This window comes from Neomonachus schauinslandi, chromosome 2 (assembly GCF_002201575.2).
Source record: "Neomonachus schauinslandi chromosome 2, ASM220157v2, whole genome shotgun sequence".
Lineage (NCBI taxonomy): Eukaryota > Metazoa > Chordata > Mammalia > Carnivora > Phocidae > Neomonachus > Neomonachus schauinslandi.
The window spans coordinates 26,343,728-26,367,565 of NC_058404.1; the positions used below are offsets into that span (position 1 = coordinate 26,343,728).

General features: G+C 47.2%; 1 protein-coding gene across 2 annotated transcripts in view; it reads right to left on the reverse strand.

Moving 5' to 3' along the window:
* The window catches only part of MFHAS1 (multifunctional ROCO family signaling regulator 1), a 99,687-nt gene extending 76,249 nt beyond the window's left edge, over positions 1 to 23,438 (reverse strand). For both annotated transcript variants that reach the window (XM_021694242.1, XM_044912828.1), the window contains exon 1: positions 20,278 to 23,438. In XM_021694242.1, the coding sequence (XP_021549917.1) occupies positions 20,278 to 23,281 (3,004 nt within the window). In that variant the 5' untranslated portion in view covers positions 23,282 to 23,438. The remainder of the gene's footprint in view (positions 1 to 20,277) is intronic.
* Positions 23,439 to 23,838: the final 400 nt, after the last annotated feature.

The following is a 23,838-nucleotide window of genomic DNA, read 5'->3' on the forward strand; positions in this document are numbered from 1 at the left end:
TCATACAGTCATACTATGTTCTATATTGCTAAGATGCATTAGTATAATAGAGAAGGGGAAACAAAACAGGACTTCAGATTGAAGAAAACAAGATAATAAAGCAGATGGATGGAGCTCTTCAAGCCTGTACTAGCAGAAAATGCAATTAAACAAAGGCTATGCTTTTATTAAAATCACAATGGTTAATAATGCAGATAGACCCACTGAATTCTTCACCATGTAAGCTTTGTTACATTTTTATGGCACAAATTAAAAATTAATCTCACACTACTGAAAGTATGCCTTTAGCTGTTCCTAAGATAGCAAAAAACAAACGAACAAAACCCCAGAGGTTCCTAAAATGGCATAAAAATAAAAGGAGGTACATATGTACCTTACATGTATCACATAGAAAAAAATGTTAGAAAACCAGTGTTTCTCCTCTTTTATTATTAGTTTAACCCCAGGATTTTACAAGCAATGCAAACTATGATTACATGAGAATGAGCTAATAGTCATTCAAAAATTATGAGGTGAAGCCCAGGGATTGGATGCTCTCTCTAGAAGAAAAAAGACCGTTTACAACTTCCTTATTCACAGCACACCTTTCTCACTACTAAGTGGAATTCTAGTTTCTCCATGACCCCACTCAGCTGGAAGGAGTCTCTTCCTCCTCTGGATTCCCATGGCACTTTGTCTAGATTCACTCCCTGATCTACTGCAGTTGTACACGAACCTCATCTCCCTTTCCAGACCAAGGTCCTGAAGGACGTCTCTTAGTGGGATTCCTGCCAGATCTTCCCGGCGCCCCTACGTTGTTGGAAGGCCACAGTGAATTTCTGCTGAGTGAATGTGGGGTGAAGTGAACGAATATCCTGACAAATGCCTACCTACATGTTAACTCTAGATGTTATCTCATTTCTCTATATTGCATGAGCACGGTGTTGTTGCTTTTGGTTAATGTTGATGAAGAGTTAAATGATTTTTCTTGGAGGGGCGCCTGGGTGGCTCAGTCAGTTAAGTGTCTGCCTTCGGCTTGGGTCATGATCCTGGGTTCCTGGGATCAAGCCCCACATTGGGCTCCCTGCTCAGAGGGGAGCCTGCTTCTCCCTCTCCCTCTGCCTGCTGCCCCCCCCGACTCGTGTGCACACACACACTCTCTCTCTCTCTGTCAAATAAATAAATAAAATCCTTTTCAAAAAATGATTTTTCTTGGAAAGATTTTCTTTTAATTTAGTATGAGCTAAAACCATAATTAACCATGGAGGTGACCAGCCTCAACCTTCTTCAACTGACAGTAAATTGGAACTGACTAATACATCGGAACCAGCCCTCAGTAGACGTGAACTTCACGGGGTGACCACAGGCCTCAGGCTTGCCTTGATGTGGAGCCACCCGCAATGATTCAAACCTTCGCCTCGGATCATCCCCGCAAGTGATCATCTTAGGGAAGAGGAGACAGCTCACCAACCCACAATGAAATACCAGGGTAGGCCCTTTCTAATGAATTCCAGGTGAGCCAGCTGTGACACCTGTGTCCGAGAGGCTCCACCCTCATAAGGTAGAGAGCCACTTTCCCTACAGAAAGCAGGTACGGATGACGAAAACAAGCCATGTTACAACTGGCTTCTGCTTTCAGTCATCAGTACTTCATGTGTGAGATTTAAACAGTACCTTTGATATCCTTCTCCGATCCTAAAGAAATCTTTGCTAGGGGAGGGGTAGGGGGGAGAAAAAGCACAATCTAATTCTCTGCTGTGTTTCATGGTGTTTAATCCTCTCTAATTGCAAGAGTCTGGAGAAAATTAGTGGGGGAACAGATCATGGGCGTGTTCTTAATAATTTATTCCATTTTATTTATTTATTATTAGGTTCAAAAGTAGTTAGGGCCCAACCTGCTCTTACACAGAGCATAAAGACCTTGGTGGGACTCACTGCCCTGATGAATTTAAAGAGGGCACAGCGAGGAGGAAGAAGGGGGCAAGAGGAGAACCGCTTTAGAAGCGCAGGGAGAGGTGTGCCTGCACTATGTTCTGCCTTTAGCCTGACCTACAGCTGTCAACACCGGGGGCTTCTCCTCCCACTCGCCCCACATCCCACCCTACTGCAGACCCAGTCGATAAAGAATAAACAAAGCACAAACAAAAGCAACTAAGAGAAGAGGATGGCAAAAGGCAATCAGCCTGCACCAAACAGATCTCCGTAATGCATTTGCTTTGACCTCTTCTTTTGCAAGCACCACCACCGAAAATAAGCTAGAACAAAAGATGATTCGTTATGCGTGGCCATAAGGAACTCCAGGGCATGCTGCATACATAATTCATGATGCAAAGCAAGCTGCCATCAGCATCATTTGTCCTCTCAATATTTTAAAGTGGTGAAAGGTTACTAGATATTTATAGTCTCTTATTTCTGCAAGACCCTTCCAAATTCATGAACAAATGGGAACTTTATTTTTTCTGCAAATGCCATTACTTAAGAACCAAAGACTATAAATTCTTCTAGGATTCACTTGGTATCCATCACACGAGGGTGGGTAAACAACCGTAATAAGCCAATTAAGTCAGCAAGCAACATGTATCAGTCCTGTTGAAATTCATCTTCTCAAATCACTTCAGCTCTCTGTTTCACAAACACCTCAGTGTGGTTCCAGTTCATCCCATCCCATTCACCCAAGTCAAAGGGAAATGCTGTATACCTCACAGACAGGAAACACAAGCCCAGGAAGATTACCTGACACACCTGAGCCCTCAGGGCCACGCAGAGAGGCCTAGAACTCAACCTCATTAACATCCTGGACAGTTCCCGAGGCTCCCCAAGACCTCCATCACTTACTGTGGGATTTACCTCAGAGCCCACCCCCTCCCACTGACTGCGTTCTTACTCCATTCAAGCCCATCTTCCATGTTGCCCGGAGCAGTCTTACAAAAGGTGACCGTGACCCTTCCCCATCTGGCCCTTCAATATTTCCCTCTCACCCTGGGGGGAGGAGAGGGGAATAATCAAATAAATCAAAACATTTTAGCTTTAGGGGCGCCTGGGTGGCTCAGTCGGTTAAGCGTCTGCCTTCGGCTCAGGTCATGATCCCAGGGCCCTGGGATCGAGCCCTGCATTGGGGAAGCCTGCTTCTCCCTCTCCCACTCCCCCTGCTTGTGCTCTCTCTCTCCCTCTCTGTCAAATAAATAAATTATTAGAAAAATATATTTTAGCTTTATATTGAGCTGCCAAGAATTCTGCCAAGAATCTTAGCTAATCAGGTAGACAGGCATGTGCACTATGCAGTGAAAGAACTGACCCCCAATAATCTGTCCCACCTTCTTCCCCCCACCCCGACTCTAGGACACTTCCGTGGCCCTGGTGGTTGGCAGAAAGTGCCCTAGCACCACCTCTGCTCAGCCGGAGACCAGTCCTCAGGCATCCAACCCCACCCACCTGGCTCCTGACGGGTCCCCTCCTCAGCCCCCTCCTGGCCCCAGGAGATGTGTTCATCTCGGCCCTTACCACACAGAACCTACATTGTACATTCGCACTTGCTTTGCCCGCCTGGACTGCAGCTGCCTGGGATCGGGGCCTTCTTCACCTCGGACTCCCCAGCACCTGCCCGATGCCTCATCATTGCAGACGGCCAGCTCATGTTTCTGGGCCAGCACCATAGGGTTGAACGCTCATGCTTTTCCCACACGTTATTCCATGTTCCATTCAACCAACCACCCACGTTTGACAAGTGGAAAGCTAGCATCTTCCTGAAAGGCATTTCAGGGTGGTGACAGAGGCCATGTGCTCTGGAGGAGGGGAGCCTGGGCCCTGGCACCTACTGCGTACACCTGGCTAAGTTACTCAGCCAACGTACACCTCAGTGTTCCTCACCCAGAAACAGGGATCATGAGCCAACATGTATTAAGCACTTACTGTATGATAAAAAACTTCTCTGGATAGTTGGCATCCATTAATTCATTTAATCCTCATGACATCTAAGGAGGCTGTGAGAGCAGGAACAAGTGCTAAGGAAAGGTTAGAATGATTTCTCCTCCTATACCCAGGAAGAAACTGAGGCTCAGGGCAGCTCCCCAGAGGTGCAGGCTTCTTTACTCCTTAATCCGCTGGCTTTGAAAGGTAAAAGATATGAGGCCTCTCTCTCTCTCTGATGCTGCATTAGCATAATGCAAGAAAGCTGCATGGCAGTATTCATCTCTAGCTAGAGTTAATGGGACCCTTGTCCTGTGTCACCCCCCACAGGACACTGTAGACTCCTTGGGGGTAAAGACCTGTCCCATTACGGAAACAAGCTACGTTGGGGGGGGGGGGCGCGCAAGAGGTGAGGAGCTATTCATACTTTAAGTAGCAAGCACCGAGATTCCAAGCGTTGTAATATCATCTGCGTGATGCATGTGCCTGCCTCCTTGCAAGGCCAGAGAGCATGTGTTCTCTGGATGTGAACAAAGCCATCGACACACCACCAGATTCTTCAAAAGCAAATATTTTTCTACAATCGCAGAACCAGGATTCTTTTCTAACAAAGAACAATGTGCGCCATTCTAATTCCTGATTCTTGCCCCTAGTTTACAGTGGGCTCTGATTTCAATGGAAATCCCCCCATGAATAAAAGTGGCTCAAATCACAAAGGGCACAATAAATCAGAAGATTTACAGACCGTGAATAGGGATGGCCTGAGTATTCCAATCTGCACGTGGACTACCTGGGGCCAGGTATCCAGCAGTGTATCTGGATTGGCAACAGTCACCTGGTTGTTGTTTTATTTGTTTGTTCATTTGGCTCGGTGAGAGAATTTTCATAGCTCTGGTCATCAACAAGCTATAGTCATCCCTGCTATTTGGGTAAGCTTGTAATGCTGCACTAAGTCACATAGACAAGGCTCAGAGGAAAGAAAAGTTTTCAAGAAGTAGCTGAGAGGCTAACAGATCTGATAAACTCTGTCTGCCTGCAGTAAAGCCTGGCCCCACAGCCTCCAAGGCAAATTCCTGAAATGACCGAACAGAAAACAAGTGAATTTTCCTTTTCTCTATGCCAAGGAAAGAGATGGAAACAATGTAGTAATCAGAGAGAATGCACATTATGTTACATAGTAACCAGAGGACATGCCTATGTTTTTCTTGAGGAAGGGAAAATGCATACATAGTCCAAGAGGCTTAATAAAAGAAATAAACTCAAAAGAACACCTGCCCTAATCTGGAGAGGGTTGGGCCACTCACCAGCCAGCTGGGGGTGAGCAATATCAGCAACAGGGACAGACGCTTCCTAGAAAGGCTCTGCATCCCATTTGCTGTTACTGTGGCCTGGGCACAAAATAGCCCAGCTCTCAGCAGACCAGTGAGCTGTTTAAGCATTGGAGTGACCTTCTGGAAAATTCGTATCTCTCTTTTCAGTTCTTCCCTATGCAATTCATGAGCAGCAAGCCCCGCTAATGAAAAGTACCAGAGCAATGCCAGGCCAATGTGCAGCAAAGGTATATCAGGAGCATCCCAATGAATATATATATTTAATAACATGTTCAGAAAATGTGGCATACGCTTTCCCTCATACTGCCTGCGTTGATTTGGACATTTAATGTGAGACGGAAAATTTTAAAGACCAAACCTTTCAAGGAGCCCTGTTAAAAAATCTTTCTCTAAGAAAATGGAGATTTTGTTAGCATTAAACAAAATATACAATTAAGTATCTCTTAAACACACCAGGTGCCTGGATGGCTCGGTCGGTGGAAGCCTCTGACTCTTGACTTCAGCTCAGATCATGATCTCAGGGTCCTGAGATCAAGCCCCTCATCCAGTTCTGTGCTCAGTGGGGCACCTGCTGGAGATTCTCTCTCCCTCTCCCTCTGCCCCTCCCCCCTAAAATAAATAAATAAATCTTTAAAAAATAATAATAAACACAAAAGCAACTCTAACAGGATTGAATTCTTTACTGTTTTTACAGGTCAAACATTTAAGCATGCTGGGCTAGACCCATTCTTTATTCATTACACACACAGAAGAGCAAACAGTTCATATTGTCTCTTAAATTCTGAACCCCTACTGGTCCCAGGATAAAACATCCAGGCACATCTCCTGTGCGTAACAACCAAGCTGAGGTCTAGAAAATACGTTACAGAACTCTAGGACAAGGGGACAGGACAGAAATGAAAACCGTCCCGCTAGCATGGGCAGACTTTTCTTTAGGTGACAATTGGGGTAAAAGGAGAAGCAATGTTTTGGATTAATGAGATACAGTTCATAATCCACTTTTTTTTAATTCCCCACATGGACACAGCATTATTCTTTTTATTTTTTTTTATTTTTTTTACATTTTTTTATTCTTATATTATCCCCATACATTGCATCATTAGTTTTAGATGTAGGGTTCCACGATTCATTGTTTATGCATAACACCCAGTGCTCCAGGACACAGCATTATTCTTGCTGCCAATATCTTACTTTGATCCGTGGCACATTTATTTGTGGACATGCAAGGTTTGTCAGTATTGCTATGTCTAAACATGACATCACATTAAAATGGATGAATTAGGGGCACCTGGCTGGCCCAGTTGGTAGAGCACGTGACTCTTGATCTTGCAGTTGGAAGTTCGAGCCCCGTGTTACATGGAGAGATTACTTAAAAAATAAAATCTTTTTTTTTTTTTTTAAAGATTTATTTATTTGACAGAGAGAGATAGCGAGAGAAGGAACACAAGCAGGGGGAGAGGGAGAGGGAGAAGCAGGCTCCCCTGCAGCGCAGGGAGCCCGATGTGGGGCTCGATCCCAGGACCCTGGGATCATGACCTGAGCCGAAGGCAGACGCTTAACGACTGAGCCACCCAGGCACCCCAAAAATAAAATCTTAAAAAATAATAATAAAACGGATGAATTAGGCTGTGAAATGCATAATCATGCTGACTGCCTATTCCAGTAGGCATCACAAAAGCCAATTTAAAAGATTATCCTTATTTTAAATCACAAAGTTAAATTTTTACAACTCCCAGGCCCCTTTTCAAGTCCTAACATGTTGACTCACATATTTGTCTTTTTCTAATTGCATCTCAACAGTGTTCTAAGCACAAACCTGGATTACTAACCCTGAAGGAAATAAAGTTGAGTATCTCTTGGGACACCCGGGTGGCTCAGTCAGTTGAGCGTTGGACTCCTGGTTTCAGCTCAGGTCATGATCTCAAAGTCCTGGGATAGAGCCCTGCATCGGGCTCTGAGCTCAGCAGGGAGTCTGCTTGAGGATTCTCTCTCTCCTTCTCCTTATGCCCCTCCCCTGCTCTCTCTCAAATAAATAAATAAATCTTTTTTAAAAAATTGAATATTTCTCAAAATTCTGGAAACTGGAGAATTTACTTAGTGTAAAATTTATAAAACAACCTTGAGAGAATCAAAGGTTTTTCAGTATACGACCAACCAAACAGGACAGCCATTGGTAGAATAGAATTGATATACAGACATATGTCTGTAACGACTCATATGAGAGCATCTCCAAAGTATCTTTTTAAGTGGCCAAATGCAAGGTGCAAAACAATGAGTGTAGCATTATCTCTTTCAGTTTAAAATATATGCAAATATATGCTTTCTATTCCTTGGAAGAAATCACAAGAAACATTTTACAGAGGAGAACGAAAACTCAGAGTGAGAGGTTATGAGAGATGGGATTTTTCTTTTGAACATACCATCCACATACAGATATTAGTTTTTTGTTATCGGCAGAGGTTATATGGGTGGAGAGATGATGGTTCCCTGTGAGTCCTTCTGTTACTTCTCTGTATTTAGAAAAATAATAATGGTATTTCATTTGATCATGAGGAAATGATCAACATACTGTATTGGACAAAATTTGAAACATCAAAACATCAAAAGTTTTTTTAACCCTGAAAGGGGAAGTACACTAGAAAATAAATACCTCATGTGCAAGAGACAAAAGGTTATTATCTTGAATATTGGCAAAGAGTTAATATAAATTGAAGTCTGTGGTTGTAATAAGAAATCACTGTGATTAAAAACAGAAAAAGAAAAGTACCACAAAGATGATGCCAAAAGATGTTATTAAGCAATTCACAAAAGAAACAACAAAATTAGGCAACATTCATAGAGGAAAACACTCACGTTTCATTAATTAAAAGTTTTAACCATCAGTGAGATACTGTTTTCCATCAAATGTTAGTGCATTTTTTAAAAAATATTTTATTTATTTATTTGACAGAGAGAGACACAGCGAGAGCAGGAACACAAGCAGGGGGAATGGGAGAGGGAGAAGCAGGCTTCCCGCCGAGCAGGGAGCCTGATGCGGGGCTTGATCCCAGGACCCTGGGATCATGACCCGAGCCGAAGGCAGACGCTTAACGACTGAGCCACCCAGGTGCCCCAAATATTAGTGCATTTTTGAGATGATACCCAATAGTGAGGAAGTACAGTGAAATCAATCTGGTGTCCTCAGCAGGTACGAATATGAATTGTGACCCTTCATGGAAAGCAGTGGAGACATGTACTGGACCTTAGACATTCCTTGCCTTTGACTGAATGATTCCACTTTGGGGATTACTGCCCAAATAAGAAAGAGCTTTTGTGAAGAAATACCACCGTCAGAGAATTATACATAACAACAAAAAACTTGAAACAACTTAAGAGTCCAGTGGTTAAATAAAGGTAAAAATCCCTTTGATGTATTGTTGTGCAAGCATTTATAATTGCTGTGTAGATACCAATAACATGAAACCATATTCATGATAGCTTACTTAGGTTAAAAAAAAAAAACTATTTAGGGGCGCCTAGGTGGCTCAGTCAGTTAAGCGTCTGCCTTCAGCTCAGGTCATGATCCCAGGGCCCTGGGATCGAGCCCCGCATCGGGCTCCCTGCTCCATGGGGAGCCTGCTTCTCCCTCTCCCCTCTGCCTGCCGCTTCCCTGCTTGCGTTCTCTCTCTCTGTCAAATAAATAAATCTTAAAAAAAAAAAAACTATTTCAAATATTTATTCAATGGGATTGTCCCTACCTGTTTTAATAAATTTAAGATTAAGGGGGAAAAAAACTGAAAAAAAAAAGAAGAGTAATTTGTGTTAAGTAATGACATTAGACATCAGTCATGAGTAATTCTTTTCCTTTCCCCCTTCAAATTTGTGTATGTTTTAATAAAGGGAGAAAAAAGCACTTTCAAAAGAGCATCAGGTATTTATGACTAGGAATCACACTGTACTTACACTCCTTCCACAAAAATAAGAGGGGTTTTATCCATAAGCTTATCAGATTTTCAAATATACGTTTAGACTTGTGCTTTCTGGAATAACTATAGTAAGAGTTACGGCAGCTAACATCTACTGAGCTCCTGCAATACCTCAAGCATTGTCCTAAGCAGTTTATACGTATGAACCTGAGCCTCGGGACCACCCTATGACATGGAAACTATTATGATGCCCCAAGTCAAACCCCTAACAAGCGGGGGGAACGGGGAATCCAACCCAGCCCTCCACTCAAGAGCCCTCGCATCTAACCACCCTATTATAATGCTTTTAAAATGCCACACGAAATTCCAAGTGTTTCAACTCAAAATAGAAAGTAAATACAAACAAAATACAAAGTAGACATTTAAAATATCTTGCGCGTCCTAGGATTTCAAGGAAAATGTAACTGAGGTATATTTTGATCAAGTAAGAGGCAAGGAAAGACAAAGTAGAATGCTACAACTAACAATCTGAGAAACTCTGTCCGAGTGTGGGAAGTGATGTCCAAACAAATGAGATGCATGAAATATGGTATTCCATTACTGCAAAATTAAAAACAAAAAACAAAAAACACAGTATATTCAGTCAGTGGTGTCACAAAAAAGCACAAAGATAAGACACTGAAATTTAGTCCACAATCAAATGCTAATTGTGTGAGGGCCAAACTGGCCTCTGTTGCAAGATCTGTTATGGTAAGATTTAGAGGAAGGAAAATCGATGTTCTCGGACACATTCCCAGGGATTACGGAGGCATGCGGCCATCTGCCTGTTAGAATAACCAACTCTCCTTTTCTCCCCGTTCTCAGAACTAGAGAAAAGTGGCCAGCGGCAGGCTCAGATGAGGATCTACCGGACAGGTGTTCTGTCGGCCCGGCAACAACTTTATTGTAAGTCTGAGCAAATCATTGGAAACTGCCCTCCCATTCTCCCAGCCATAAATCTCTTCCATGGTCTCAAGACAGCATTGTCTGATGGAAGAGGAACGGGCTAGGATGATGCTTCCAACTCTAGGGTATGGGCCGGCGGCGGTCCCTGGCAAACTTGTGTCAGTTCCTAAGTGTAACCTGAATGAAGAAGCCTCTTCCATCATACGATTGCTAAATGCTTTCATGCACACGCCCACCCCCAGGCACGGCTCGCTGAACCATCTGTATCAGCCTCCAACCCCAGACTTTTTAAATCCCATTCTAATTTGAAATACCCTCCCCACCTCCTTCATGTGGTTAACTGGAAATCACCCTTTAATGCTCAGCTGCACTGTGGTCCTTCCAGGAACCTCTCTGAGATCCCATTTCTCCCCAGCACCTGACTGTGACCCCGCTGATCTCCACGTGGGCGGGTCCCATGCATTAGCAGACCCCACAGGCCCAGCACTCAGTGCTACAGACTGGACATGGAGGAAAGAGGAGGAGCGAAGAGGGGACGTGGTGCATGTAGGAAGCAGTGGGCAGCCTAACCCTGAGGGGTAGAGCAGGACAGTGGGTAGGAGCAGAGGGGCAGGGCTGATATCCCAGAGCACTGTCACTCTGGGGGCAGTCCCTTAACTTTCTAAAGCTCAATTTCTCCACCTGCACATGAGGACAATGATAATACCTACCTCCCAGCGTTGCTGGCAGGATTAAACGAGATCATCCATAAGAAGCACTTAGCACTGTCTCTCCACCATGGTGGGAACGCAACAGTATCCCTGACTCCCACAGTCTTCCCAAGCCGACACCCTCAGAAAGCCTGGCGTGATGATTAGTACAGTAACAGCCTTTATGGCATGAAAAATAAAAATCTTACTGAAACAACAAAAAAGTTGCTAAGTCAAACAAGAGTCCCTGGGAAAATATCATTTTTTTCTGATTTTATTATTTTCTCCAATACTTTTTTTAAAAAAAACTTTCTTTTCAAAAAAAAGGAAGGAAAAAAAAAGAAAGTAAGTAAAAAAAGAGGCTTGTTCTGCTACGCCCAATTTCATGACTACTGTAACGCAATACTAATACAAACACTTCATTTTCAGGGTGGGAGGATCTAAGAAAATTAACTCTTTAATTCTCTCAACATTTAACATGCTGAGAACAGAAAGCCACCTCCCCAAAGCTGCCTTCAACAAAGAAACCTGTAAGTAGCAGCCATGTATTTTTATTATAACAGTATCCAATTTAATTTGTACCATCTTTGGAGGCAGTGTTCGTAAATCTTTGCTGTCAGAAATGACTGATCACTTCAATCCCTCTCAAAAGGAAGCAAATCCATAAATGGTTCTGAGAAACGTGAAGGCTCCTGAACAGAACGCGCTCAGGAAAGCGGATTTGTTTTCAAAGTGTTTAGAAAGCCTCACCTACAATGCATTTTCTTCAAGATCTCTCTCCAAGATCTGCCTGAGATTTCTTGCAAATGATCCAAACTGAAAATCAACGGAAGAGAATGGCTTGGGCACCACTTTCCACCTACTTCTCCATGTCAAGCAAATTCAAAGTGGTAGCTGACTTTTCTCAGTACAATCACATTTTTTTTTCAGGAAAAATCAAAAGCCAGGTTTTCTTTTTCAGTAATTAGTCAAACCTGCAAATGAATTTCTCCGTATGTAGTCGGATTCCACATATACAAGAATCAAAAATTAAATCAACCAAAATCCCAACTCAGCTCCCCAGGCCATATATTTTATTTTTATTCTCCTCCAACTCCTAGTTCAGTACAGACTTCTGTATACAGCAGGCATTCAAGTGATTAATGACAGAATCCGGCTAATAAACTTATGGTACGCTTGTCTGTCTAATCTGGTAATAACCTAATTTTGCTTCAATGCAAGTCCATCCCCTTGACTCTCCTGCCTATGGTCTTGCCAATCATTTCAGAGCTCTACTCAAAATTTCTGTAGAAAAACAGCACTGCGGGGCGCCTGGGTGGCTCAGTCGGTTAAGCACCTGCCTTCGGCTCAGTCATGTTTCCAGGGTCCTGGGATGGAGCCCTGCATCAGGCTCCCTGCTCAGCAGGGAGTCTGCTTCCCCCTCTCCCTCTGCCCCTCCTCCGCACTCAACGCTCTCTCACAAATAAATAAATAAAATCTTAAAAAAAAAAAAAAAAACAGCACTGCACGGAAGACGACAAGTGATTACACAGTACTTATATGTGCTTCTCTTCTTTGTATTCTTTACGGTCAGCCCTCCATTAAATCACAAATGCCACAGAAAAGACCAGAAGGCCCATGAGCTACTTTCTATCCTCTCATCAACACCAAGTAAGAGGATTCTCTCTGCAGCCATATTAAAAGATGCTCATCGGGGTGCCTGGGTGGCTCAGTCGTTAGGCGTCTGCCTTCGGCTCGGGTCATGATCTCAGGGTCCTGGGATCGAGCCCCGCATCAGGCTCCCTGCTCCGCAGGAAGCCTGCTTCTCCCTCTCCCACTCCCCCTGCTTGTGTTGCCTCTCTCGCTGTGTCTCTGTCAATAAATAAAGAAAATCTTTAAAAATAAATAAATAAATAAAATAAGAGATGTTCATCAACACAGCTTCTCAAGGCCCAGCGTAAAAAGAAGCCCTACTCTTCTCAAGTCATGCCTCAGAAGGAAAGTTTGCCACAAAGAGCCTGGTGAGAGAATTGTCCAGTCCATTTGCCCCAGAAAGGAAGCCACCAGCCTCCTCTGCTCCTTGCCTCCAGAAGCACTTGACTTAAGGTGTGAGGGCCACGACAATGTGAATGCACTAAATTCCATGGAGTTGTTTACTTAGAGGCGCTGGGTGGCTCAGTCGGTTAAGCGACTGCCTTCGGCTCAGGTCATGATCCCAGAGTCCCGGGATGGAGCCCCGCATCGGGCTCCCTGCTCGGCGGGGAGTCTGCTTCTCCCTCTCCCTCTGCTTATGCTCGGTCTACCTCTCTCTCTCTGGCAAATAAATAAATAAATATTTTTAAAAATAATAATAAATAAACAGATGATAAAAAGAATTAATTTCATGTTATATGGATTTTGATTAAGGAAAAAAAAGGAGGAGGCGGGAGAGGAGGAAAACGAAGGAGCAGTAAGCCACTCCACTCAAAAGACAGGAAGATCCCCACGAAACAGGAACCTCCGAAGAGCAGTCTGAACAACCCCAGCTTTCTCCTCCTTGCGCTTCTCCCAGGTGCCCTTGTGCACAGAGTTGCAAGGGTTACGGAAAGAGGCAGAACAGCCCGGGTGCCCGGGGCTGCTGTCTGGGGCAAGAAGTTCCTCCCTGAAGAGAGTGAGACAGCCTCGGGGCTCCCAATGCCCTCTGGAAGCCACGGCCAGTGCCCAGCAGTGGCCCGCGACCTCCGTCTTGCTCATTCTCCCGCCACTCCCACTTGCCTTCTCCTTTCGTGTTCTTTGCCTTCTGTAAATGACAAGGCTAAAGAGGAAAGAAGGTCTGCTGCCGGTTTTTCACTCATTCACTCTTTAAGAAACCAAGCACCAGAACTGTCAGCTAAGCGATTATGTTGAGAAAGGAAAAGGGAGAAAATGTTTTCAGGCTTCCAGTGCCAAAAATAAAAATAACTACGAAGTGTTCCTCCTCCCTCTCTACAAAGAAGTCAGGCCTGCTGGCCCTGGTGCTTGCGAGCTGTCATCCATCCGTAGCCCAGCGTGCACACGGGAGCACGTCTGCATCCGGGACAGCCTGCGACTCTTCCAGGCTCCCGGGAACTCCATCCCGCAACCCCAACTCCGTGCAGAGCTTCCGGGAAGCAACAGCATGGGGAAGAAGGCGAACAGCTGGTACAAACCACAGAAAACCTCTTCCCTGGACCCCCACCACCACACCTGCCCTCTCCTCACCTACACTCTGCCCGTCTAGGGGACAAAGTCAAGGGAGGGTTGGGGATGAGCTAAAAGGAGCAGGCTATGGAACAGTAGGGGGGCCCAGGGGGCGGTGGCAGAGCTCACTGACTGACTCGAGGAGAGCAAATGCGAGATCAGGGGGAAGAGGGCTTTCTGAACCCAGCTCCTGCACTTCATTCACCTTGACTTCCCAGGGAGCCCCTCCTTTGCCCACCCCTCCACCATTTCTGTCCAAGCTCGGAGATGTCTGTATATAGGAGACAGGAATAAAGGCACCAGAAAAATCGCATGGGCAAATCATATACGTTTACGCTTGAAGGCAAAGAACATCATAAACAACCCAAACAAAGCACTTTGCCAAGGAATCAATTAAGAAACACTAGAATTTCTTGAGTTCTTTAAAAATAACCAATCTCTACGGAAACATCCCCCCCCCCCCCCGCTTCAATCTTCTCAGCCCTGCGCCAGGCACTGTCCAGAAGTGCTGGGCCATCACAGGGAACATCAGAACTCGGAGGAAAGGATGTAACCACAGAGTCATACGGCCATACCTTACATGGGATAGAGTCTGCGGAAAATGTCATCATACGTGTTCTGGGGCTGTCTGGCATGCCTGCCGATCACTCTGGGTTCTACAGGCTGTGCAGACCTGAGAAGCCAATCGGGGATCAGAGGGCAGCTTCTTTAATGCTAGAGCAGAACTGGGGAATGCAGGCCCAAATGGGGCCTCGTCCTCCCAAGCTACTAAAGCAAAGGTAGCCAGCCCCCAGAGGAATGTCAGCCTGACAGCCACCCAGCCACTGGTTTTGCCATCCGAGCGGCTGAACCAGGGACAGCGGAAAGCTGGCTGGGCCCGCCACCAGCGGACCCTACCCGGTGTCCTCTCCACAGAGCCTGGAACCACGAAGCAACTCTCCACCCCAGGGCACAGGAGTGTAAAGATGCAGGAGCCAAAGGAGGGCAAGAGAGGTCAGCACCTGCCCTGGGTTTTTTTTTTTTTTTTTTTTTTTTGTAAAAAGCACCCTAATAGTTGGATGACCAGGTCCTTAATCAAAACAGGCTCCCATGGAGAGAAGCAAGTTAATGGGTGAATGGAGAGAGCAATCAGAAATGTTCACAACAATACCAGCCTGCACCCCTCTCCTGTATTACAGACCAGAAGCCCCACCCCCTCACCTCTTCAGAGACACAGAAAACAACTTTTCCTCAACACATCTTCTCACCTAATCCCCCAAACAACATTTTAGGTGGTAAAATGAAGTAAATGATTAAGAACAAAAACAAGTGAGGTTTACTGGGGAGTAGATGAGCAGGCGGCAGAGCATGACATAAAACATCTGCTAACAAATAAGAAATACTTTCTCCGAGGATAATGCTAAACTACTTGTGCAGAGATGGGCTTGAGATTCTATTGTAGAGTTTAAAGAAGAGGCACCTAATACTTAAAATAATTTAAATACTCCAAAGGCCTTTCAAGTCTTTGAATTCTATTATGCATGGTATTTCTTTCTCCCACGGCATGATTAAGGTTTTGATTTTTATATGAAACAAAGCCCACGAGAGTTCAAAGAGGGCTGTTCACAAAATAAAAGCCAAGAGGCATCAATGTTAATAAAGCTAAACTAAAAAAGATATTTAATAGCCTTTGTGAAATTAAAAACAATGACTAATTCAATCCAAACAACTAGGTCATGCTCAAATTCCAGTAACTCTAAAACTGAGCTATAATAAGGCAAGAATTCTCCTTTGCTTCAGTGGTCAAAATGAAGGGCCCATTCAAGGGAAAGACCAGTAATACAAACACAATGGAAACACCAGAGGGACATTTGCGGGGTGGAAGAGAGAAGTTGGGACACGGGACAAAGCAAGATGATCACTACTGGGCCACCTGGGATTTTGACAGAGTATGTGAATAACAGAGGAAAAAAAAAAGGTATTTCTCACAAAAGACCAAACAATCATTCAGCAAACATCTGAGCTCTTACAAAAGCCACAAAGCCTCAGGCGGGTCTCCTGCTCAGACGAAGTGAGTGAACAACCTAATCAAAGAGATAGTATGACATCCAGAAACACCAACAGAGCGAGGCAGAATATGCTGACTGCCTCAGAAGTACACAGTGTACAAGAAATGGAACAAGGGCAAAAGGCACCCGGGAGACAGAGAAAGGCATCGAGTCACCGAGTGAACGAAAGAGACCAAATATGACGGCGACCATATGCTAATTCTGTCTACTGCTTTGGGTTGCTTCCTAATTATTCCTAAAAAAAAAAAAACAACCTTTAATGATTTGGAGAGTAGGATATTTAGTGAAAAATCACATGCAAGCCAAGTTCAACTCACTAAGACCCACTCTTCCAATTTAAAAACCCACCTCCCTCATTCCATCCCTTGAATGGACCGGCGTCTTGCTCGGACCTATATCCAAGCTTCCACATCTGACTCAATATGCCACAACATCATCCAACCTCAGGAGTGTTCAGCTCCTCTGGTCTAGATGCCCTATTGGTAGAAAAGAACAAAAGCATAAATAAATATTCCACCGGAAGAAACTTACTCTAGGACAAGAACATCCCACCAAGTAAGGAGGAGGATGCCTGGCTGGCAGAAACTGGCAGGAGGTCAGTACCTGGAGAAAGCAGGCAAACACACCTGGCACTCAAGCTCTGTCTAACCTCTTCTGAGTTTCCAAAAGCATCTCTTTGTCACACAACCTTTTCGGCTTAAATCAGATAAATAGATAATCTAACAACATGAGAAGATCTTTTTTTACTAGAATTTTTTTTTTAAGATTTTTATTTATTTGAGAGAGGGAGCAGGAGCAGGGGGGAGGGGCAGAGGGAGAGGGAGAAGCAGACTCCCTGCTGAGCAGGGAGCCCAATGCGGGGCTCGATCCCAGGACCCCGGGATCATGACATGAGCCGAAGGCAGCCGCTTAACCGACTGAGCCACCCAGGCGCCCCTCACTAGAACTTTGAAAACCAAGTGGTCGTTGGCTGAGGGGTTTCCAAAACATCACATTCCTCTTGTAAACCAAAATCAGAAAAGAGAAATCCAGCATTATATCTCTCTAGGCCAACTGCATGAGTGCAACTCAGGCCAGAAAACGCAGTGTCCTTTTGACATTGAACAGGACCAATCAGGCTCCTCACCCCCCCACCCCCCAAAACACCTTTAAAGATAGTAATGCAACTTTACATTTCTTTTGTATAAAATCAAGGGAGATAGGAATTTGATAATTATTCTTATTTTAATGTCCTAAAGTTGAAAAAATTAAAAATCCACTTTTTTACCACTGAAAAAAATAAATGAATTTTTTTTCCCCCCAGTAAACTTTATTTTAATGGGTGTCAAATTTCTCTGAGTTTTTTGCTCAAGTCATTTCTATTAAAAAGTACCAATTTGGGGGCACCTGGGTGGCTCAGTCAGCTAAGCATCTGCCTTCGGCTCAGGTCATAATCTCAGGATCCTGGGATCGAGCCCCACATCGGATCCCTGCTCAGGGGGGAATCTACCTCTCCCTCTGCCCCTCCCCCACTGATGCACACTCTCTCAAATAAATAAAATCTTTAAAAAAAATAGTTTGCGAGGGAACTTGATACTTTAATTGCATGTAAAACTAAGTAACAAACTGTTTCAATGTCTCTAAAATACAAAATGACCTCTTAAAAAGACAAAAAGGCTACCAATAGACTCAAAGGTTTCTGCTGGCTGAAAATACATTTTAATAACCTAGGTACTCAGGGACACCTGGGTGGCTCAGTCTGTTAAGTGCCTGCCTTTGGCTCAGGTCATGATCCCAGGGTCCTGGGATCGAGCCCCACATCGGGCTCCCTGCTCAGCACGAAGCCTGCTTCTCCCTCTCCCTCTGCTGTTCCCCTTGCTTGTGCGCGCTCTCTCTCTCTCTCTGTCAAATAAATAAATAAAATACTAAAAAAATAATAACCTAGGGACTCAAACATATTTTTAAATGTATGCCCTAACTAACGGAACACTCAACATTGTAATTCTGTTCCTACACTGCCTTCTAGTTATTTACTATTTTAGCTCTTCCAAATCTTTCAGAATTGTGATAAATACTATCAAATGATGGCTGTTACAGAAACATCTGAAAGAGGAAAATGTGTTTTTTTCCCATCTTCTGTTACTTATTTTTTTACTGAGATGTATTTAACATATAATATCAGTTTCAGATAAATAACATAAGGATTCAATATCTGTGTACACTGCAAAATGATTGTGATGCTAAATTTAGTTAACATCTGTCACCATCCAGTTACTTCCCTGTCTTCTTAATGTCATGAATGTACCTCAATCATCTTTTTTCCACTACTCTGTGCCCTTTGGTACTTGTCAAAGAAATATAATCCTAAATGAAGCAAAAAAGATAAATTAGTACTCTGACCATAAATAAGACAAAAATGCACAATCTCTGTTACAAGAACAACTAATGACTTATTCCTACTCGATATGTAAGATAATTTGACAATTTTCACCATTTATCCGTTTTTTACACTGAGAAAATCATCTTTTCCTTACAGCCTAGATTGCAAACCAGGTGTGCCTCCTTTGAAAGACAAACAGGCAAAACAAAAGCAAGAGAATGGGCTCTCAGTGTCTATAGCGTGGCACATGCTTGTTGGTGGAATTCATGACTGTTAAAAATAAAAAATAAAGAGCTGAGGTTAGGAAAAAAAATTCTGGCCTTATGTTTACTCCTCAAAGTTCTTGGAATTCCCCTACACAGATCTCTACTTGTGCAATAATCTGGGTCTTTCCCTTTGTCGATAATAACAGATGTATTAATGCTCCATCTTTAGATTATGAATCAGCTGTAGGTAGCTCCTTCACTAAGTGACTCTGTGACTATGTAACTCTTAACCACTTTATTCAATCTAGTAACATAATAAAGAAGTATTTGCTTTCGTGAATAAGGTACAAAGGCAAATATAAAACAAACTAAAGAGTCTACCAAGTCACAGACAATGACACGACACCGGATAATCACTCACAACGGACAGCTCAATTGACTGGTAACTGAATATGGCGGCTTTTTTCAAGCTGGAGAATTAAACTCAGTCTAGATCTAGGGCAACAGGGAGATGTTACCCTTGGAAATACTGGTGTCCAGTTGCTTCCTGATACTATTACGAGCTGCATTCAGACTAGGACAAAGATCAGAGTGCCCTGCAGTCTTTCATTTCAGCACTGCTCAATGCACCCTGGGGGTGGGGACCAAGGGGGAAAACTGGCCATGATGCTATCACTGGGGCTTGTCCTCAGGTCACTTGGAATGTTGTTAACCATGCCTGCCCCCCCAAAATCAGAGTTCTTTAAAGAATGCTCCAGTGTGAGAAATGGACACATTCCCAACTAAAGACTTAGGATATCAATTAACGTAGCTCAGAAAATCCCAGACTACTTAGTCCTGGAATTCACCCACTCACCTATAATGGTTTAAAAAAGTGAAACAGAAAAAAGTCTGTTGCAAAACATTCCCCGAAAGAGAAAAAGGAAAACACACACACACACACACACACACACACACAACTCTTGTCAGCATCTTTTCCCTTCCATCTCTTAAAAAATATTACCAAAAAGCTCCACTCTCTAACACTTAGCAAAAATCAAACCTTTAGACCTCTATAAAGCACGAAATTGGCAGGAAATACCCAGGAAACTCCCCGGAGAGATTTCAGTAATCCATCCTCCCTGCCTTCCAGTGTGCTGGGTAACCCTGATCCCAGCACTCAGTCATGCATTTCAGACTGAAATTTTTGTCTTTACTAATCCATCATTCACCCTGGTTACAAAACATTCTTCTCTAGAATTTCCTAAGAAAATTGAGCAATAATGTTTACATCATGATTACACTGAATTCAAACAAAAGATGGTGACAATGACATCCCAAGCTGAGAGCACCCCCCGGAGATGTGTCTAAGATGCGCAATAACCCAGTGCTCAGCGTGAGGCTCGTGTCAGATGCGACCCATCTTCTGTTCAACCGGCTGAAATTCCTTCCATGAAAGGTAGGCTCAGCTGGAAGAGGGAAAGGAGATCCAAAATCCAAAAGTGGGACTGGAAACCACGTTTGAAGTCTAGGTCTTTTTATTAGGAGAGTACGATACTGGGGACCATTTCATTTTGCTCATGTATTTACTGTCTTTTGCTTATCCCCCCACCTGCCTTGTATTTACCCTGGAAAACTTTCCTGGGGAACCTGCGAGGTTAAGCAAATAATCAAATAAATGAAAAACAAGTATCTTCAAAGAATGCATCTTAAACCATTGCCACAGAAGAACCACATCCCTCTCCCCACTTACCTGGGAAAGCGTGTGGATTGGGCGACCCTCTCTTAAGGCACTTAGAACAGAGAATGTGCACGGTGTAGTGCAGTCCAGGCCATTCCTGAAGTAGGACATTCAGTTCCTCTACCAAGGGGGTTATGGCTTGCCATGCCGTCCATATATTTGGTAAGGATGCGTGGCTGGCAATGGACAGAGTGTCTGGCTGCAGGACCCCCCTGGCAGGTCTGTAACTGACCACCACAGGAACCTTCCCTCGATATGCAAAGATCTGAAGTTTCCCATCCGACCTGTGCACCACATGGCTGTTGATCTGGACGCTGTAGCGTGCGAACAGGCCGGGTGGAAAGGTAAAGGGGAAACTATATTCGATCTGCAACTGCTCAGCCACGAAAGACTGCCCGGCCAGGTTGGTCCCATTAATCCAGGCCTCTGCATGGGGCACCTCGTTCTGCACGTAGCACGGGAACTTGTACCAAGCCGTGGACCCATTCAAGGGCTTGCCCTTGGGTTTATTGAGGCAGTAACAGAGTCCCATCTTCTCCAGCAGCTCCAGCAACAGCTGCAAGTCCTGCGGGGCCTGGACGTGAGGCTTCAGCAGCAAGCGAATGACGTGGGCTGGCAAGAGCCCGTGAAGCAGAAAGCCCTCCACGTAATGATGGAGCTGGGTGGCCCGGAGCAGTTCCTGGCCCGGGGTGGGCGTCGCCATCGCTGGGGTGCTTTCGCCCTCGCCCTCGCCCTCGCCCTCACCGCTGGTCCCTAGGAGCAGCTTGTGCAGCAGCAAGGAAGGATCCCTCTGGAAAAAGACATTGAGGATGTCAATGAGGCGGGTGAGGTTGTGGAAGACGTGCTCCTTGAGGGCGGGGCTGTCCTCAAAGTAGAGCAGCTTGCCGCTCTCGTGCAGGTAAGAAAGGGCACTCTGCAGCCGGTCCTCGGTCAGACCCGCCTGCAGGCCCAGGCGGGCCGAGTCCCACCAGCTGAGCCACAGTCGCTGTGCCTGAGGCGGCTGGAAGTGCAGTTCCTCCAGCACCTGCCAGGATCGAGGCAGTACTCTGTGTAAATTGGGGAAGATCTCCCTGTGCTCCGCTACCGAGAGCAGTTTGTCCCGAAGCCGCTGTAACTGGCGAGGGTCCCTACAGCTAACAGGCAACACCGGGGAGAGGATCTGCAGCCGGTGGTTGAGCAGGTACTGAAAATGGGCCTTGCGCCGCCGAAGGTTCTTGTCTGAAACCCCATAGTAGGCTGCATGGGGGCTGGCAGAGCGCAGCTCAAAGTCCCGGGCCAGTGCCTCGTCCACCACCCGGGCCAACCGGCTCAGCCCCTCTGCGTCATGCTTCTCCTGCAGGGCGATCTGGCGGTGGATGTCCAGGCACTTCTCCTCCAGCTCCCGCTCCCCACACAGGTCTGCGTGCGTGCCCACGATGCACACCACGGCATGGGGCACGCGGGCCCCCACCCGATGCAAGAAGGAGCCCACGGTGGTGGGAAAGCGGGCTGGCTCATAGGTGGCCAGGTTCACCACCAGCACGTAGAGGGCTCCTGGGGAGAGGAAGAAGGGCTGGATCACCTCGTAACTCTCATCACCAGCTAAATCATACACGATGAACCGCAGTCCCCGGGAAGCATCGGCCGTCCAGCTGGTCACCTCGATGCCTTTGCTCACAGGAGGAGCGGAAGGGGGGTAGCTCTTTTCCTTGTCCCCTCCTCCTTGGTGTCCCTCCACTCTCTCCTCAGTGAGGCAGTGACGGAGCAAGGTCTTCCCAGCAGCCTTGTGGCCCATCAGCAGCAGCTTGAGGCGGGGCTGCACGGCAGGCTGGGAATGGGCCAACTCCTTCTGGTAGGCAGCGATGTAGGGGATCCCCTTCATGCAGACCTCGTAGGGGGGCTGGATCAGCGGGTTGTCCTTGATCTTCCACAGGCCCACCCTGGAGAGCTGGCCAAAGTTGTCTGGCAGCACGGCGATCTGGTTCCCTTGCAGCACCAGCTCCTCCAGGCCGGTCAGCTCCACGATGGAGTCGGGCAGGTAGCGGATCCGGTTGTTATCCAGCCAGAGGGTGAGCAGCCGGCCCAGGCCCGAGATCAGGGATGGCACCGAGGTGAGCTGGTTGCGACTAAGGTAGAGCTCCTCCAGACCAGCCAGGGGCAGCAGCGCGGCAGGGAACTCCTCAAACAGGTTGGAGGAGAGGTTGAGCATTTTCAGTCGCTGCAGGCGGCTGAACTGGGCGGGCAGCGCCTGCAGCCCGTTGTTGTCTAGCATGAGGCTCTCGAGGCTGGCCAGCTCGCAGAAGCCACTGGGCAGGGTGCCAAGCTCGGCGCCACTCAGCCAGAGGATCTTGACGGCGCGCAGGGCACTGATATCCTCAGGCAGGCCCCGCAGCCGGTTGCCGGACACGTCCAACTCCTCCAGGGCCGCCAGCTGCAGCAGCTGCCGGGGAAAAGCAGTGAGCCGGTTGTGGTCCACGTCGAGCGTGCGCAGGCGGAAGAGGCAGGAGAGGGAGTCGGGCAGGTGTGCCAGCCGGTTAAAGCTGACATCCAGCTCCTCCAGGTGCGCCAGGGCACCCAGCTGGGCGGGCAGGGCGGGCAGCTGGTTGTGGCTGAGGTTGAGCTTGCGCAGCTCCCGCAGGGCACTCACCACCTCCGCGCCCAGGGCGGTCAGCCGGTTGTGGCTCACGTCCAGCTCGGTGAGGTGCTGGCCCAACTCGGCCACGGCCGGGGGCAGCCGGGCGAAGCGGTTCCTGCGCAGGACCAGGACGCGCAGGCTGCCCAGCGCCGAGCCCAGCCCGTCGGGCACCTCCTCCAGGCCGTTGTTCCCCAGGTTCAGCACCTCAATGTCCCCGATGTTGGCCGGCAGCACGAGCTGGGGGGCTTCGGGGCAGTCGAGCTGCTCGGCGCCCGCCCCCGGGCAGCCCCCGGCCGCGCTGAGCGTGAGCTGGCGCAGGTTGGTCCGCAGCTTTCTGGCGCGCAGGGCGGCGTCCCGCCACAGCCTCACCGTCTTCAGGTGCCCACTGTCCTTCCCAGCCATGGCGGGGCCCCGGGCCGACACCCACACGCGGGCGCCCGCAGCTACATGCCGCGCTGCGGCCGCGCGGGCGCCAGTCTCCCGGGCCCTCTCGCTCCTGCCTTCCCACCAGCCCTCGGCGACCGGCGGCCGAGGCTCCTAGCGCAGCCAGCGGCCGGGCGCCCGCAGCTGGGGGGCGGCGGCGACGCGAGCAGCTCCGGGGGACGCCGAGCGCGCGGCGCGGGGGGAGGCGGCGGCGGCGGCGGCCGGCCGGCAGTGCAGCTCGCATTCTCCTTGCTCCCCGGCCATGGGCGCGCCGGGGCGGCAGGGCCGCCGCCCGCCGCGCCGCGGAGGATGCCTGCTGCTCCTCCTCCCGCTCTGCCCGCCTCGCGGCGGCGCCTCGGTGCCCACTCCGGCCCCGCTACCCCCGCCGCCGCGGCTCCGCGGCCGGCACCGTCGTCGCCTCCGTGAGCCCCTGGAGGAGGGCGGCGCGCGGCTCGGCGGCCGGCATGTTGTGGGCGCAGGGCCGGGGGCGCAGCCGGGAGGAGGGGGGGTGGGGGGGCGGGCGGCGGCGGCGCCTC